A 20,095-nucleotide genomic window follows, 5' to 3' on the forward strand; every position below is an offset into this window, starting at 1 on the left:
GCCCTACCCAGCTGTGCACTACACAAACTGAGCTGGAATGGCAGATACACGTATGTAATACCATTATGCTTCAACTCTGTGCTAGGTTTCACCAACTGTAGTGGTTGGTGGATGATGGTGTGCCCAGCTCTCAACAAACCATGACCAGATGTTTTCAATGCGAGAAAGATCTGGATAACATAATGATCACAAAAACCACTGAACACCCTCTGTATCAAAGTAGATCAAGACAGCAGTGGCGACATGTTACCTTGTTGAAAGATAACATCACAAAGTCCTTGAAGATAGAGCACAGCCTTAACATGTCACAAATCCAGTGCCTGCAGTCCAAGTTACTGGCTATGCGAGCCAAAGGTGATCTTATAATGAAACCAGTGATACCCCATAACATACCAGGCACTGGGCCCAAATGGTGGTGACGAATGCAATCTGCAAAGGTTTATTCTCATCAGAGTCTCCCACATGGATACATTCATCATGTAGCTCTATGCAACATCAGGACTTGTCTAAAAAGATGACATGGTGCTACTTTTGTGTCCAGAGATAATGTTGGGCACACCACTCTCCATCCTATTGTCTATATGGATACTTCTCTTGTTGCAAACGGGGTACATTTGGTACATGGCTGTACGATCCACATCAACACAGGCAGCAATACTAGGTTACAATCCTGTTGCTGTTGAATTCTGATACACACTGTACACACTTCTGCTTCTTACACTAGGTATAAATCAATCTTTCCTTATAAACATAGTGTACATGGAATTACTGCTACCTGCTGTATGTGGTAGCACTGAAATGGTAATCACTTTCATACACAAGCATGCCAATTTGATGTCTGCAGCCTTCATGGCACTGCAATTTTAATGCCTTGCAGTGTATAATTTCAATGTGTTGCACAAACATGAACATAAAAAGAAATACAACACATTTTTACTGGGATTTATTTTAATTTACTTAATAAAAATAAATATATTTTACAAAAAGAAACTTTTCACTTCCAGATGCTGTTCATATAAATACCGGCTACCATATACAACAAAATTATAATGATGTTTAATAGGCTGCCTCAGCATTGGTTTAGTTGGTGTACATAAGTACATATTGTAATGCAAAATTCAATTCAATCATGATTAGATAGTATAAACTTTCTACCTTCCTTCTGGGTTTAAAATTTTCAAAGTACAGCAAGTAGATGGTTCGTCAACACAAAAATTATTCAGAAACTTTAGCTGCAGTTGTTGACCAGAATCAGTCTAAACAGGAAGAACTATACATGTCAATGCGTCTTTTTATAGCCCACAACTGAGGTGAACAATATACTGAAGGTAGAGACCCCATGTTATTACACTGGATAAATATTTTTGACAGAAAGTGTAAACTAATATTTCAACATAATTATATACAGAAATGCATCTTGTCTGGAACTTGTATAAATATTTAACTCATTAAGTGGAAGTTAACTTCCTATGTTGATATTGGTCATTTTTACAGTCTTTTTCAAGCAACATTCACAAAGGACATGGAAAAAAAATATGGAATACCGTTGTCGGAATCATAAGGATGACTTGGCTTAATCTGCCTCTGCCGAGGTATGGAATCCTGACATTCATGTACAACCATATGGCTGTTGCACAGCTCCTGGACATTTCCTTCTCTTCAAGCACTGAATACAGACCAGCTCATGATTTGACAACAATTAGCAGTATAATCATCACAAGGGTAACTGCAGCCATAATAATTATACACACAAGTTTTCTGTTCTTCTGCTGATATCTGCTGGCCTTCTGCAGCTGTTGGTAACCCTGATGTACTTCAGCCTGACACTGCTCAATGTTGTAGTCAATCCGGTCCAGAATTGTTCCCTGTTAAATGTACAAAAAAAAGTTTGTGCATAGATTTACTTATGATTGGGAGGTTCTATCTATGTCAGTACCTTAGAAGAAGGGGGGGAATAATATTAAATGCAGCAAATCATCCATCCAAGTGCACACGCTATTTTTATTTTTGCCTTGGAGAATGTAAGAGGTGGGAACATTAATAGTGGCAACCATTTATTTACAATTTACACAAAACAGATACCCATTTCAAAGTTATACTGTCCGCCGTAGTAGTCACCAGCACTGTGTAAAACCCATTCCCAGTGATGTGCTATTTAGGGTATCCTGTGATTCCCACCAGTTGGGTTGATGCTTCAAGTGGAGCAGTCTATTGCCCAACAAATCTCTGTAACAGATCTGAAGTGAATGCCATGAAGTGCTTCCTTCAATTTAGGAACCGAGTTGAATTCACAAGGGCTTAAATCCAGAGAGTTAATGGTTGTACAACATTTACCAGCCCCATCGAGAACATATCAGTCACAATTTGTGCCACAAAACTGTACTAAAGGAATTGAAAATGGTTCAAACCTCCAAATTTTGACCGAGGTTTCCCTCAGTTGTCAGGCAAAGGAAGGACATGGTAACCCCTCCCATTTATTTCCAGTCAGTTCACCTAATATTTGGCTGGTGGTGGGGGGGGGGGGGGGAAGGCTTCTATAATGGGCAGGATCTCCAGCGGTCTGCTTTATTCCATGCAATCATGCAATAGACAATGGAGGGGGAAATTTTATCAAAATTAATATAATGGCCATTTATTTTATTTTAAAGTATTATTTTAATGTATTGAACTGTCCATACCCAACACTTTTGTACACAAATGTTTGCCATACTAAACTATTACAAACAGTGATTATAGACATCATATGGTGCCATGATCTTTAGCAGTTACATGTTGAGGTGTAAGACAAGCACAAAGGTTCTTATAAATGCTATCAGTCATAATGTCAACAGAAGTTAATATTCAAGACTGGTTTTGTTTTATGCCCAGTTTGATACTGTACGACATCCTTTTACAGTCCTTGAAATCTTAGAGTAACATTGGAATGTTTTTTATGCTTCATTAGGATGAGACATAGTTTATAAAGTACTACTATATATTGAGTACAATTTGTTATAAACTGACGGCTGCATCATGATCGGGAATGTCATGTCCATAATTAAATATCATATTCCATCATTCTAACATTCATCTAGAACAACATTATCTCTTCCTATTTCAAATAGGAACCTCCTAGCCATTTGGAAAACAAGCCTGTGACTGATATCTGAATGTGAAAACAAGGATAATTATTTGTATGTCATTCAAAGCTATACTGGGGATTTCAGGGTAGCAATATTGGCTATTCTTGGCACAACCGAAAGAGTGAAATGAATCGAAATCTTAATAATGAAGTCCATCCACTGTCCTTCTGAGTTGTACTTAATTTGCCATTGTGCAGTGTACAGTACTGTCATCATCACGCCTTCAAGCTCTGCACCGTGATGTCAATATGCCAGAAACATTGCTGGGAGCTTACAGTGCATTCTTAACTGAAATTTGCAATGTTGTGGTAGAACATATAAAGAATAGATGTGAATTTCACCAAGTTCTGTAGTATATGATATGCTTCCATTAAAAACATGAAATCTTACATTGGAATCTGTTTGTTAATGTGTGTTAAGTAGCTACTGCTAAACTATTTACCTACGAGAGGACCATTAGACCTGTTGATCACGGATTTTGATAAGTCTTAGATTTGTAGGGGACCTGAATACCTGGCTGGCAGGCTTTTAATGCAATGGCCTTTAGTTACCAAGAAAACCAACATTGAAGTTTTCTCCACAACTCCTGTATCTATAATGTTAGTCATATTTCAGCCGAGTGAGCTGCTGCTAAGGTTCACGGCTACCATGTTAGTTAGCAGTATGTACTCCAATCCTGCCCACCTACTCTACCCTTCTTCTTCTTCTTCTTCTTCTTCTTCTTCTTCTTCTTCTTCTTTTCAATTTCATCATACAGAATATCATTAAACACTGTATGTCAAGCAAAATTATTCAAAAACAGCCATTTTCACTGTTGTAATTTCATTAATAAATGGCTCAATACAGCAAAATTTCTGAAACGTGTATTCCGTTTGTTACAGAATAGATTACAGAATCATCTTATTCCATATTGTTTGCATCACTTGGTGTGCTAGAACAGAATTCTGGGTGGTATTTGTCACAGAACCAAACAAATCACTAATTCATAGAGCACCACGAATATTTAATGGAAGCTACTGCCTTGCAAGCACACAGATTTTTCAGAAGCAATATTGGAAAACACAAATCATTTAAATCAAAAAGATTTTTCTTTCCTCAATCAACTTTGATGAAACATTGCATATTTGATCATTCCTGTGAAACAGGTACACTAAACTGATGCAGAATTAAAGAGTGTATTTTAGTGGAATCTTCACTCGAAGTGATTTCTCTATTAGTCTTTAGCACATCTGGAGCATTTTGAACATTTTATGTGAAAATTTTAACCACCCTACTGCTGGGAAAGTGGGAATACATTTCTGTGGGTTCATTTTTATGGTGCAGGTAAATGTTTCTCTTTCATCTGCAATTACCTGGTCAGTTTGCCCTCCCCACAAATCAATAAGGTAAAGGAATTTTTCCTTAGCCCACATATGGAAGAATGACAGATTTAAGGGGAGTTGAAACACCCTATCTCAACAATGTTCAATTTAGTGACTTGGTTTTCCTGTATTTCAGGAACCACTTTAGCCATTGACGTTAAACTTTTACAGGACATTAAACTGTATGTTTTGAGTCTACTGAACAACAATAACTGCATTTCAGCCATTGCTTTCAGAAATATAATGTTTTAATTACGTGGTTAAAATTTTGTGTACTTTTTTGTATGTTATTCTAAATAATTTAAATTGTACACAACATTATGTTCTTATTTTATTTCTGTTATTACTACCTGAAAATTGGAATACTCTACTTGAAGTGGTTTCTGAGATTTAGGGAAAAATGCAACAGAAAATGTAAATTTTCAGGAATGGCTTCTGAAGTTTCTAAAGACTGTAACTCACTTAATATATGCTTAATTTTTATTTTTTTTTATTTTTAGTCACTCAGAAGTATCCTGCACCATATTGTATACTGTATATCATCTTGATCTTTTCCCCAGTTTTTTCTTCCTGGGCTCCTTGGTGGCCAACTGTGCTGCATACTCTGCTTTATCAATGCGAACCTTGTCCATCTGTTCAAGTTCTCTGATGCAGTTTGCTCCATGTGCTGTAGCATTTTCACCCTACCAATGTTGCCATCATCAAAAGCAATAACAGCATCACTGACACCCCCCCCCCCCACTTCAGTGTCTTCATTCCAACAAAAACATTTTTTGGTAAGAAGCGAGTCCCTGTAAGATTACTGAACGACTCATTGGGATTTTGAGTCTGACCATGCAGACACTTCTTCAGTAATTCAGGATTTGCCAGGTCTCTGTAAATAGGTTTTGTGATATCCATGACTGCTGTTGGAATGGAATGTTTATGGCTGTATGAACTGTTTGAGTACTGGGCGTTGCAGTAATTGCACCATGAATCTGGCCCAGGAGCATAAAGGTGGTGTACTGGATTTTCATCAGTTGACAGTCTGTAGAAGAAGGTAGCCCATACTGTCTGCTTCATTTTCAACAAATCCTCAGTATTATTTCTAATGGTTAACCCATAATACTGCTGTAGTTCATCAATCATTTTGTCTGTCAGCCTGCTTCTTATGGTTTTACCATCAGAAAGGTCTTGTCTCTCAAACTTTGTTTCAACTTCCTCAACCTGGTGCCTATCTTCTTCTGGACAGGACCAACACTACACAGCAATCCTCAGCCTTCTATATAAAAAATTACCAATTTTATTAGATCTTGAAGTAATGCACGTAAAAACTTTAACATTTTCAACCGGTGTAGATTACATTTAAAAAAATAAAATAAAATACTTCCCATGTGAGTATATATATATATCAGGCGGAGCTTCAAGGAATCCTCAGAACCTTAGGCCCCCTACAAAACCTTTCACCTAACTCCATCAAGCTCCAGACCCCACCGACACCCCGCACCCCTACCTTCTACCTTCTTCCTAAAATTCACAAACCCAATCATCCCGGCCGCCCCATTGTAGCTGGTTACCAAGCCCCCACAGAACGTATCTCTGCCTACGTAGATCAACACCTTCGACCCATTACATGCAGTCTCCCATCCTTCATCAAAGACACCAACCACTTTCTCGAACGCCTGGAATCCTTACCCAATCCGTTACCCCCCAGAAACCATCCTTGTAACCATTGATGCCACTTCCTTATACACAAATATCCCGCACGTCCAGGGCCTCGCTGCGATGGAGCACTTCCTTTCACGCCGATCACCTGCCACCCTACCTAAAACCTCTTTCCTCATTACCTTAGCCAGCTTCATCCTGACCCACAACTTCTTCACTTTTGAAGACCAGACATACCAACAATTAACAGCCATGGGTACCAGGATGGCCCCTTCGTACGCCAACCTATTCATGGGTCGCTTAGAGGAAGCCTTCTTGGTTACCCAGGCCTGCCAACCCAAAGTTTGGTACAGATTTATTGATGACATCTTCATGATCTGGACTCACAGTGAAGAAGAACTCCAGAATTTCCTCTCCAACCTCAACTCCTTTGGTTCCATCAGATTCACCTGGTCCTACTCCAAATCCCATGCCACTTTCCTTGATGTTGACCTCCACCTGTCCAATGGCCAGCTTCACACGTCCGTCCACATCAAACCCACCAACAAGCAACAGTACCTCCATTACGACAGCTGCCACCCATTCCACATCAAACGGTCCCTTCCCTACAGCCTAGGTCTTCGTGGCAAACGAATCTGCTCCAGTCCGGAATCCCTGAAGCATTACACCAACAACCTGACAACAGCTTTCGCATCCCGCAACTACCTTCCCGACCTGGTACAGAAGCAAATAACCAGAGCCACTTCCTCATCCTCTCAAACCCAGAACCTCCCACAGAAGAACCACAAAAGTGCCCCACTTGTGACAGGATACTTTCCGGGACTGGATCAGATTCTGAATGTGGCTCTCCAGCAGGGATACGACTTCCTCAAATCCTGCCCTGAAATGAGATCCATCCTTCACGAAATCCTCCCCACTCCACCAAGAGTGTCTTTCCGCCGTCCACCTAACCTTCGTAACCTCTTAGTTCATCCCTATGAAATCCCCAAACCACCTTCCCTACCCTCTGGCTCCTACCCGTGTAACCGCCCCTGGTGTAAAACCTGTCCCATGCACCCTCCCACCACCACCTACTCCAGTCCTGTAACCTGGAAGGTGTACACGATCAAAGGCAGAGCCACGTGTGAAAGCACCCACGTGATCTACCAACTGACCTGCCTACACTGTGATGCATTCTATGTGGGAATGACCAGCAACAAACTGTCCATTCGCATGAATGGACACAGGCAGACAGTGTTTGTTGGTAATGAGGATCACCCTGTGGCTAAACATGCCTTGGTGCACTGCCAGCACATCTTGGCGCAGTGTTACACCGTCCGGGTTATCTGGATACTTCCCACTAACACCAACCTATCCGAGCTCCGGAGATGGGAACTTGCTCTTCAATATATCCTCTCTTCTCGTTATCCACCAGGCCTCAATCTCCGCTAATTTCAAGTTGCCGCCACTCATACCTCACCTGTCATTCAACATCATCTTTGCCTCTGCACTTCTGCCTCGACTGACATCTCTGCCCAAACTCTTTGTCTTTAAATATGTCTGCTTGTGAGATGTCTGCTTGTGTCTGTATATGTGTGGATGTGCGAGTGTATACCCGTCCCTTTTCCCCCCCTAAGGTAAGTCTTTCCGCTCCCGGGATTGGAATGACTCCTTACCCTCTCCCCTAAAACCCACATCCTTTCGTCTTTCCCTCTCCTTCCTTCTTTCCTGATGAGGCAACAGTTTGTTGTGAAAGCTTGAATTTTGTCTGTATGTTTGTGTTCGTTTGTGTGTCTGTCGACCTGCCAGCACTTTCATTTCGTAAGTCACATCATCTTTGTTTATATATATATATATATATATATATATATATATATATATATATAACAGAGGGAAACATTCCACGTGGAAAAAATATATCTAAAAAGAAAGATGATGAGACTTACCAAACAAAAGCGCTGGCAGGTCGATAGACACACAAACAAACACAAATATACACACAAAATTCAAGCTTTCGCAACAAACTGTTGCCTCATCAGGAAAGAGGGAAGGAGAGGGAAAGACGAAAGGATGTGGGTTTTAAGGGAGAGGGTAAGGAGTCATTCCAATCCCGGGAGCGGAAAGACTTACCTTAGGGGGAAAAAAGGACAGGTATACACTCGCACACACACACATATCCATCCACACATACAGACACAAGCAGACATATTTAAATATATATATATATATATAAAACAAAGATGATGTGACTTACCGAACGAAAGCACTGGCAGGTCGATAGACACAAAAATAAAAAATAAAAAATGGCTCTGAGCACTATGGGACTCAACTGCTGTGGTCATAAGTCCCCTAGAACTTAGAACTACTTAAACCTAACTAACCTAAGGACATCACACACATCCATGCCCGAGGCAGGATTCGAACCTGCGACCGTAGCGGTCCACACACAAAATTCAAGCTTTCGCAACAAACTGTTGCCTCATCAGGAAAGAGGGAAGGAGAGGGAAAGACGAAAGGATGTGGGTTTTAAGGGAGAGGGTAAGGAGCCATTCCAATCCCGGGAGCGGAAAGACTTACCTTAGGGGGAAAAAAGGACAGGTATACACTCGCACACACACACACATATCCATCCACACATATACAGACACAAGCAGACATATTTAAAGACAAAGAGTTGGGGTAGAGATGTCAGTCGAGGCGGAAGTGAAGAGCCAAAGATGATGTTGAATGATAGGTGAGGTACGTGTGGCGGCAACTTGAAATTAGTGGAGATTGAGGCCTGGTGGGTAACGGGAAGAGAGGATATATTGAAGAGCAAGTTCCCATCTCCGGAGTTCGGATAGGTTGGTGTTGGTGGGAAGTATCCAGATAATCCGGACGGTGTAACACTGTGCCAAGATGTGCTGGCCGTGCACCAAGGCATGTTTAGCCACAGGGTGATCCTCATTAGCAACAAACACTGTCTGCCTGTGTCCATTCATGCGAATGGACAGTTTGTTGCTGGTCATTCCCACATAGAATGCATCACAGTGTAGGCAGGTCAGTTGGTAAATCACATGGGTGCTTTCACATGTGGCTCTGCCTTTGATCGTGTACACCTTCCGGGTTACAGGACTGGAGTAGGTGGTGGTGGGAGGGTGCATGGGACAGGTTTTACACCGGGGGCGGTTACAAGGATAGGAGCCAGAGGGTAGGGAAGGTGGTTTGGGGATTTCATAGGGATGAACTAAGAGGTTACGAAGGTTAGGTGGACGGCGGAAAAACACTCTTGGTGGAGTGGGGAGGATTTCATGAAGGATGGATCTCATTTCAGGGCATGATTTGAGGAAGTCGTATCCCTGCTGAAGAGCCACATTCAGAGTCTGGTCCAGTACCGGAAAGTATCCTGTCACAAGTGGGGCACTTTTGTGGTTCTTCTGTGGGGGATTCTGGGTTCGAGGAGATGAGGAAGTGGCTCTGGTTATTTGCTTCTGTACCAGGTCGGGAGGGTTGTTGCGAGATGCGAAAACTGCTGTCAGGTTGTTGGTGTAATGGTTCTGGGATTCCGGACTGGAGCAGATTCGTTTGCCACGAAGACCTAGGCTGTAGGAAAGGGACCGTTTGATGTGGAATGGGTGGCAGCTGTCATAATGCAGGTACTGTTGCTTGTTGGTGGGTTTGATGTGGACGTACGTGTGAAGCTGGCCATCGGACAGGTGGAGGTCAACGTCAAGGAAAGTGGCATGGGATTTGGAGTAGGACCGGGTGAATCTGATGGAACCAAAGGCGTTGAGGTTGGAGAGGAAATTCTGAAGTTCTTCTTCACTGTGAGTCCAGATCATGAAGATGTCATCAATAAATCTGTACCAAACTTTGGGTTGGCAGGCCTGGGTAACCAAGAAGGCTTCCTCTAAGCGACCCATGAATAGGTTGGCGTACGAGGGAGCCATCCTGGTACCCACGGCTGTTTCCTTTAATTGTTGGTATGTCTGGCCTTCAAAAGTGAAGAAGTTGTGGGTCAGGATTAAGCTGGCTAAGGTGATGAGGAAAGAGGTTTTAGGTAGGGTGGCAGGTGATCGGCGTGAAAGGAAGTGCTCCATCGTAGCAAGGCCCTGGACGTGCGGAATATTTGTGTATAAGGAAGTGGCATCAATGGTTACAAGGATGGTTTCCGGGGGTAACAGATTGGGTAAGGATTCCAGGCGTTCGAGAAAGTGGTTGGTGTCTTTGATGAAGGATGGGAGACTGCATGTAATGGGTCGAAGGTGTTGATCTACGTAGGAAGAGATCCGTTCTGTGGGGGCTTGGTAACCAGCTACAATGGGGCGGCCAGGATGATTGGGTTTGTGGATTTTAGGAAGAAGGTAGAAGGTAGGGGTGCGGGGTGTCGGTGGGGTCTGGAGGTTGATGGAGGCAGGTGAAAGGTTTTGTAGGGGGCCTAAGATTCTGAGGATTCCTTGAAGCTCCTCCTGGACATCGGCAATGGGGTTACCTTGGCAAACTTTGTATGTGGTGTTGTCTGAAAGCTGAGGCAGTCCGTCAGCCACATACTCCCGATGATCAAGTACCACGGTCGTGGTACCCTTCTCTGCCAGAAGAATGACGATGGATCGGTCAGCCTTCAGATCACGGATAGCCTGGGCTTCAGCAGTGGTGATGTTGGGAGTAGGATCAAGGTTTTTTTAAGAAGGATTGAGATGCAAGGCTGGAAGTGAGAAATTCCTGGAAGGTTTGGAGAGGCTGATTTTGAGGAAGAGGAGGTGGGTCCCGCTGTGACGGAGGACGGAACTGTTCCAGGCAGGGTTCAATTTGGATGGTGTCTTGGGGAGTTGGATCATTAGGAGTAGGATTAGGATCATTTTTCTTCATGGCAAAGTGACATTTCCAGCAGAGAGTACGAGTGTAGGACAGTAAATCTTTGACGAGGGCTGTTTGGTTGAATCTGGGAGTGGGGCTGAAGGTGAGGCCTTTGGATAGGACAGAGGTTTCGGATTGGGAGAGAGGTTTGGAGGAAAGGTTAACTACTGAATTAGGGTGTTGTGGTTTCAGGTTGTGTTGATTGGAATTTTGAGGTTTTGGAGGGAGTGGAGCTGGACGTGGGAGATTGAGTAGATGGGAGAGACTGGGTTGGTGTGCAATGAGAGGAGGTTGAGGTTTGCTGGAAAGGTTGTGAAGGGTGAGTGAGTTGCCTTTCCGGAGGTGGGAAACCAGGAGATTGGATAGTTTTTTGAGGTGGAGGGTGGCATGCTGTTCTAATTTACGGTTGGCCTGTAGGAGGATGCTCTGAACAGCCGGTGTGGATGTGGGAGAGGAAAGATTAAGGACTTTCATTAAGGATAGGAGTTGACGGGTGTATTCATTGGCTGAGTTGATGTGTAGGTGAAGGATTAGGTGGGTGAGGGCTGTGGATTGTTCAGTTTGGAACTGGTATAGGGACTGATGGAAAGAAGGGTTGCAGCCAGAGATGGGAACTTTAAGTGTGAGGCCTTTGGGGGTAATGCCAAATGTCAGACAAGCCTGAGAAAATAGAATATGGGAGCGTAATCCGGCTAGGGCGAAGGCATGTTTGCGGAGGGAATGTAAATAAAACTTAATGGGGTCATTGTGGGGGTGTTGTGAGGGTGACATGGTATTAGAAGGTGGAAAGTGTAACATGAGGCTGAAATGAAAATAAAAATATATGGGGAGAGATAAAGGTGGACTGGAAAGTAACTGGAGATCTGGTGTGAAAAAAGGTGAGAAGGTGTTGGTTACAGCTGGGCTATGTTGGACTTGGGTTGGTAGACAACGATGTGCACAAAGGTTAGGTGGTTGTGTTGCTGCCAAAACACGTTGAAGGACGGAGAAATTCGGGATAATTTCGAAAAAAACTGTGTGTAATATATTAAAAGGAGTGGTTTTGTGGTGGCAGATTATGAAAATGAGGCTAACAATTGTCTGACGAAGAAATAATGACATTAAAACCTGTGGGAAGCGGATAAAAATTATCAGTGATGTTGGAAAAACAGAAATGGAAATAAAGCGAAATTTATTAGAACTAGCCAAAATGGCTGTTTAAAATTTGAAAGGAACTGTTTGTGAACTAGAAATGGTGGATTTTATGATGAGAATAACACTTTATGATGAGACTTACCAAACAAAAGCACTGGCGGGTCGATAGACACACAAACAAACACAAACATACACACAAAATTCAAGCTATCGCAACAAACAGTTGCTTCATCAGGAAAAAGGGAAGGAGAGGGTAAGGAGTCATTCCAATTCCAGGAGCGGAAAGACTTACCTTAGGGGGAAAAAAGGACAGGTATACACTCGCGCGCGCACACACACACACACACACACACACACACACACACACACACACACATATCCATCCGCACATACACAGACACAAGCAGACATTTGTAAAGGCAAAGAGTTTGGGCAGAGATGTCAGTCGAGGCAGAAGTAAAGAGGCAAAGATGTTGAAAGACAGGTGAGGTAGAGTGGCGGCAACTTGAAATTAGCGGACGTTGAGGCCTGGCGGATAACGAGAAGAGAGGATATACTGAAGGGCAAGTTCCCATCTCCGGAGTTCTGACAGGTTGGTGTTAGTGGGAAGTATCCAGATAACCCTGATGGTGTAACACTGTGCCAAGATGTGCTGGCCGTGCACCACGGCATGTTTAGCCACAGGGTGATCCTCATTACCAACAAACACTGTCTGCCTGTGTCCATTCATGCGAATGGACAGTTTGTTGCTGGTCATTCCCACATAGAAAGCTTCACAGTGTAGGCAACTCAGTTGGTAAATCACGTGGGTGCTTTCACACGTGGCTCTGCCTTTGATCGTGTACACCTTCCGGGTTACAGGACTGGAGTAGGTGGTGGTGGGAGGGTGCATGGGACAGGTTTTACACCGGGGGCGGTTACAAGGGTAGGAGCCAGAGGGTAGGGAAGGTGGTTTGGGGATTTCATAGGGATGAACTAAGAGGTTACGAAGGTTAGGTGGACGGCGGAAAGACACTCTTGGTGGAGTGGGGAGGATTTCATGAAGGATGGATCTCATTTCAGGGCAGGATTTGAGGAAGTCGTATCCCTGCTGGAGAGCCACATTCAGAGTCTGGTCCAGTCCCGGAAAGAATCCTGTCACAAGTGGGGCACTTTTGTGGTTCTTCTGTGGGAGGTTCTGGGTTTGAGGGGATGAGGAAATGGCTCTGGTTATTTGCTTCTGTACCAGGTCAGGAGGGTAGTTGCGGGATGCGAAAGCTGTTTTCAGGTTGTTGGTGTAATGGTTCAGGGATTCAGGACTAGAGCAGATTCGTTTGCCACGAAGACCTAGGCTGTAGGGAAGGGACCGTTTGATATGGAATGGGTGGCAGCTGTCATAATGGAGGTACTTTTGCTTGTTGGTGGGTTTGATGTGGACGGATGTGTGAAGTTGGCCATTGGACAGATGGAGGTCAACGTCAAGGAAAGTGGCATGGGATTTGGAGTAGGACCAGGTGAATCTGATGGAACCAAAGGAGTTGAGGTTGGAGAGGAAATTCTGGAGTTCTTCTTCACTGTGAGCCCAGATCATGAAGATGTCATCAATATATCTGTACCAAACTTTGGGTTGGCAGGCCTGGGTAACCAAGGCAGCTTCCTCTAAGTGGCCCATAAACAGGTTGGCATACGAGGGGGCCATCCTGGTACCCATGGCTGTTCCCTTTAATTGTTGGTATATGTCTGGCCTTCGAAAGTGAAGAAGTTGTGAACCTTCTCCTTTTTACTGTAATCCACCATACAATTTTATCCTCCCTATATATACTCAATAATACGTAACCCACTTCCAAACCAGAACCAAAAAATTTTTTTCTTCTTTCAACACTATCGCAGCTATAAAATCCACCAATCCCAGTTCACAAACAGTTCCTTTCAGCTATAATCAACCATTTCGGCTAGTTCTAACAACTTTCACTTTATTTCGTCATTATTTCTTTGTCCGACAATTGTTAGCCTCATTTTCATAATCTGCCACCACAAAACCACTCCTTTTAATACATTTACACGCAGTTTTTTCGAAATTTTCCCAAAATTTCTCCGCCCTTTAACATGTTTTGGCAGCAACACATCCACCTAGCCTTTGTGCACATCGTTGTTTACCAACCCAATTTCACCACAGGATCAACATAGCTCAGCTTTTACCAACACTTTTTCGACTTTTTTCACACCAGATCTCCAGTTGCTTTCTAGTTTACCTTTATCTCTCCCCATATAATTTTCATTTTCATTTCAGCCTCATGTTACACTTTCCACCTTCTAATACCATGTCACCCTTACAACATCCCCACAATGACCCCATTAAGTTTTATTTACATTCCCTCCGCAAACATGCCTTCGCCCTAGCCAGATTACGCTTCCATATTTTATTTACTCAGGCTTGTCTGACATTTGGCATTACCCTCAAAGGCCTCACACTTAAAGTTTCCATCTCTGGCTGTAACCCTTCTTTCCATCAGTCCCTATACCAGTTCCAAACTGAACAATCCACAGCCCTCACCCACCTAATCCTTCACCTACACATCAACTCAGCCAATGAATACACCTGTCAACTCCTATCCTTAATAAAAGTCCTCAATCCTTCCTCTCCCACATCCACACCGGCTGTTCAGAGCATCCTCCTACAGGCCAACCGCAAATTATAAAAGCGTGCCATCCTCCACATCAAAAAACTATCCAATCTCCTGGTTTCCCACCTCCGGAAAGGCAACTCACTCACCCTCCACAACCTTTCCAGCAAACCTCAACCTCCTCTCATTGCACACAGACCCAGTCTCTCCCATCTACTCAATTCTCCAACTTCCAGCTCCACTCCCCCCAAAACCTCAAAATTCGAATCAACACAATCCGGAACCACAACACCCTAATTCAGTAGTTAACCTTTCCTCCAAACCTCTCTCCCAATCCGAAACCTCTGTCCTATCCAAAGGCCTCACCTTCAGCCCTACTCCGACATTCAACCAAACAGCCCTCGTAAAAGATTTACTGTCCTACACCCGTACTCTCTGCTGGAAATATCACTTTGCCACGAAGAAAAATAATCCTAATCCTACTCCTAATGATCCAGCTCCCCAAGACACTATCCAAATTGAACCCCGCCTGGAACAGTTCCGTCCTCCGTCACAGCGGGACAAACCTCCTCTTCCTCAAAACCACCCTCTCCAAACCTTCCAGAAATTCTCACTTCCAGCCTAGCCTCTCAATCCTTCTTGAAAAACCTTAATCCCACTCCCAACATCACCACTGCTGAAGCCCAGGCTATCTGTGATCTGAAGGCTGACCGATCCATCGTCATTCTTCCAGCGGACAAGGGTTCCACGACTGTGGTACTTGATCGTTGCCAGTATGTGGCTGAGGGACTGCGTCAGCTTTCAGACAACACTACATACAAAGTTTGCCAAGGTAATCCCATTCCTGATGTTCAAGCGGAGCTTCAAGGAATCCTCAGAACCTTAGGCCCCCTACAAAACCTTTCACCTGACTCCATCAACCTCCTGAACCCACCGACACCCCGCAGCCCTACCTTCTACCTACTTCCTAAAATTCACAAACCCAATCATCCCAGCTGCCCCATTGTAGCTGGTTACCATGCCCCCACAGAACGTATCTCGGCCTACGTAGATCAACACCTTCAACCCATTACATGCAGTCAAAGACACCAACCACTTTCTCGAACGCCTGGAAACCTTACCCAATCTGTTACCCCCGGAAACCATTCTTGTAACCATTGATGCCACTTCCTTATACACAAATATTCCGCACATGCAGGGCCTCACTGCAATGGAGCACCTTCTTTCACGCCGATCACCTGCCACCCTACCTAAAACCTCTTTCCTCATTACCTTAGCCAGCTTCATCCTGACTCACAACTTCTTCACTTTCGAAGGCCAGACATATACCAACAATTAAAGGGAACAGCCATGGGTACCAGGATGGTCCCCTCGTACGCCAACCTGTTTATGGGCCGCTTAGAGGAAGCTGCCTTGGTTACCCAGGCCTGCCAACCCAAAGTTTGGTACAGATATATTGATGACATCTTCATGATCTGGGCTCACAGTGAAGAACAACTCCAGAATTTCCTCTGCAACCTCAACTCCTTTGGTTCCATCAGATTCACCTGGTCCTACTCCAAATCCCATGCCACTTTCCTTGACGTTGACCTCCATCTGTCCAATGGCCAACTTCACACATCCGTCCACATCAAACCCACCAACAAGCAAAAGTACCTCCATTATGACAGCTGCCACCCATTCCATATCAAACGGTCCCTTCCCTACAGCCTAGGTCTTCGTGGCAAACGAATCTGCTCTAGTCCTGAATCCCTGAATCATTACACCAACAACCTGAAAACAGCTTTCGCATCCCGCAACTACCCTCCTGACCTGGTACAGAAGCAAATAACCAGAGCCATTTCCTCATCCCCTCAAACCCAGAACCTCCCACAGAAGAACCCCAAAAGTGCCCCACTTGTGACAGGATACTTTCCGGGACTGGATCAGGCTCTGAATGTGGCTCTCCAGCAGGGATACGACTTCCTCAAATCCTGCGCTGAAATGAGATCCATTCTTCATGAAATCCTCCCCACTCCACCAAGAGTGTCTTTCCGCCGTCCACCTAACCTTCGTAACCTCTTGGTTCATCCTTATGAAATCCCCAAACCACCTTCCCTACCCTCTGGTTCCTACCCTTGTAACCGCCCCCGGTGTAAAACCTGTCCCATGCACCCTCCCACCACCACCTACTCCAGTCCTGTAACCCGGAATGTGTACATGATCAAAGGCAGAGCCACGTGTGAAAGCACGCACCTGATTTACCAACTGACCTGCCTACACTGTGAAAGATTTCTATGTGGGAATGACCCGCAACTAACTGTCCATTCGCATGAATGGACACAGGCAGACAGTGTTTGTTGGTAATGAGGATCACCCTGTGGCTAAACATGCCTTGGTGCACGGCCAGCACATCTTGGCACAGTGTTACACCGTCAGGGTTATCTGGATACTTCCCACTAACACCAAGCTATCGGAACTCCGGAGTTGGGAACTTGCCCTTCAATATATCCTCTCTTCCCGTTACCACCAGGCCTCAACGTTCACTAATTTCAAGTTGCCGCCGCTCATACCTCACCTGTCATTCAACAACATCTTTGCCTCTGTACTTCCGTCTCGACTGACATCTCTGTCCAAACTCTTTGCCTTTACAAATGTCTGCTTGTGTGTGTGTGTGTGTGTGCGTGCGTGCGTGCGTGTGTGTGTGTGTGTGTGTGTGTGTGCGTGCACACGCGAATGTATACCTGTCCTTTTTTCCCCCTAAGGTAAGTCTTTCCGCTCTCGGGATTGGAACGACTCCTTTCCCTCTCCCTTAAAACCCACATCCTTTCGTCATTCCCTCTCCTTCCCTCTTTCCTGATCAACAACCTCGGGTTGTGAAAGCTTGAAATTTGTGTGTGTGTTTTTCATTGTGTCTATCAACATACCAACGCTTTAATATCTTTGTACAGCACTTAAGTGAACTTCTCTGATTTCATGCATGTCACATTCAAATTTTTTAATTCGTAAGTCAACTTGTCAACTCTTTTTCTGAACAATCTGACCAAATTTCCCTTAGGCTATGTTTCCTGTGTACGTAAGGAAACACAAGGGGTTATCTTTCCTGGGGCAGTTACAGTATACTCTGCTGTGAAGAAAATAATTGAGTTCAACATTAAGAATGAGTACTTTTGTCTGAGTCTGGAATTCTTCTACAGCTGCTAATGCAATGATTGATTTATTAAGAAAATTACTATGACAGAAATGAATATTTTTGAATACTTTTGCTTGACATCACTATTTTATGATGGAGAAAATACAAACAAAATAGTATAAAAATGAAGTGCATGAGCAGGATTTGAACACATTGTTCCAACTCAGTAGTCATGAACTGCAGCCACTGCACTACACTCGCTTGGTCAAAACATAGCTAATGTTTACAAGGTATAGAAGATACGCAAAAATCTTCAACATCAATTTTCTTGGAATCTAGGAGCTATCGCATGAAAAGTTGCTAGTCAGATACTCAGGACAGGTCTCTCTGCAACATACTTGAGAGACATTGAAATGCTTGATTAACAATTCTCATAGTTTCCTTGTTAGAAGCAAGGACAGAGAATACAAGTAAACAGTTATCTAAAAGGCAAGGCCAAACATACTATGACGGCTTCCTGAAAACTACTACCTCTGATTTTTTACGTAAAAATTCTTCAATTTTTTTTAAAGTAAAGCAAATATTATCAACATTCTACATATATATTTATCAACACAGTCACCTAGGCGACGAACACATTTCTCCTAACAAAATATCAGTTTGTTGATACTATCACTGCAGAACATTTGACTTTGTTGACAGAGCCACAACTCACCTATGCTTGCACTGCTTTGTCACTAGCAAAGTGAAATCGTCGAACATGTTCTTTAAGTTTTGGAAGAAACAGATGAAAATCAGATGGAGCCAGGTCGGGACTGTATGGAGAACGATCAATCACAGTGAATCAAAGTGCTGGGTTGTTGCAGATGTCTTAGTGCTCTTGTGAGGTTTGGAATCATTGTGCTTAAGGAGAGGGTGTTCTATGTGTGGATGAACTCATCACATTCGAAACTTGGTTACAGCACTCTGATGCACAGTCATATTTACTTAACCCACCGCCATGTTACACACTACTATTCAGAGTCCTGTAGTGGCAGAGGGCTGTAGACATGTAGACACAAGGAATAAAGATGTAGAATGTTAATAGTGTTTGTTTCATTTAAAAACTTTTACGAGTTTTAATACAAATTGTCAGTACAGCGACATAGTTTTTTCTAAAAACATTAGAAATGGAAAAGTGTTTGGAATTTTTAACAGGATCACATTAGGCAAAAAGAAAATTAGCAGAATAGAATAAGAGAAAAAAAAGGATCAGAAAAAAGTGGCAGATTGGTGAGAGGGGGGGGGGGGGTGTATCTGAAGACCAAACTAAAAGAACACAATAGAGCATAACATCAAAAGAGTGTCATAGTGCACAACAGATGAAAAAAAGAGGGAAGAGGAGGGAATATAAAAGACAAAGGACTAGAAAGGGAAAAATAGAGCATATCATGACAGATACTGAGGGAAACATGAGAGAAGTTAACAGGGAGGGGGTAGGGGTGGGAGAATAAAAATGAACAGTGAATGATGTGTGATGAATGACAGTCAACACCACATATGTCCACATGAAAATCGCAGTTAATAACTAATTCTTCTGACTTCTTATTATAAATATGTATATACATCTGAAGAACTCACCTGATCAGCAACCATATGGGCCAAATCCCTGAAGACATGATTCAGTTCTGCAATAGACTTCACAATTGCCTGCACTTCTTTCTCTCTCTGCTCCACCATTCTGGTGTTCTCTTCCTCCAGCAGTAACAGCTGTGTCTGTGAAGCTGCAGCAGATCCAGCCATAGCACCAGAAGACCCAAACTGCCTGTCAATGTGGTCAATGTCCGAGTCTACTTCCCAGTCATCTACACCTGCATGTGTTGCAGACCCTGGTAGCGTCCACGGTTCATCTGGGATCTCAAGAGGAGAGGCCAGAAGCTGACGAGAACGTTCCTCACGAGAATCTAGTTCTGTAGGTAAGGACAAGTAGCATTACTATAGACGTTTTAAAATTCCTCTGAAGACTGTGTCTGTATAACAAAGAAAATTGCATGGCAAATGATAAGTCAGGTAACAAACACAAATGTGTAAAATCAGGTAACAAACACAAACATGTAAAAGTGGAAGAGACCATTTTGCCTTATTAATAGATGATGACATATTTTGCTTATGAATTCTTCTACCCCTTCTTGGTAGAAAGAGTTCATTGTTTATTTTCAATCTTAACTAACGGTTTTTCTTTGTTCTACTAGCATTTGTTTCTTTTGAACCATTTTTTTTACTTGTGAGGTCATCATCATAAAACAACTGACAAGCATCTAGAAG

At 43.4% G+C, this 20,095-nt stretch overlaps 1 protein-coding gene across 1 annotated transcript in view; it reads right to left on the bottom strand.

The window, feature by feature from the left end:
- Positions 1-928: 928 nt before the first annotated feature.
- Positions 929-20,095, bottom strand: part of LOC126195281 (syntaxin-16) — a 38,011-nt gene continuing 18,844 nt past the window's right edge. The window contains exons 4-5 of the mRNA XM_049933819.1: positions 19,412-19,740; positions 929-1,865 (exon numbers count right to left, since the gene is read on the bottom strand). Coding sequence (XP_049789776.1) covers positions 1,683-1,865; positions 19,412-19,740 — 512 coding nt within the window. The 3' untranslated portion in view covers positions 929-1,682. The remainder of the gene's footprint in view (positions 1,866-19,411; positions 19,741-20,095) is intronic.

Source organism: Schistocerca nitens, chromosome 7, assembly GCF_023898315.1.
Source record: "Schistocerca nitens isolate TAMUIC-IGC-003100 chromosome 7, iqSchNite1.1, whole genome shotgun sequence".
Taxonomy (NCBI): Eukaryota; Metazoa; Arthropoda; class Insecta; order Orthoptera; family Acrididae; genus Schistocerca; species Schistocerca nitens.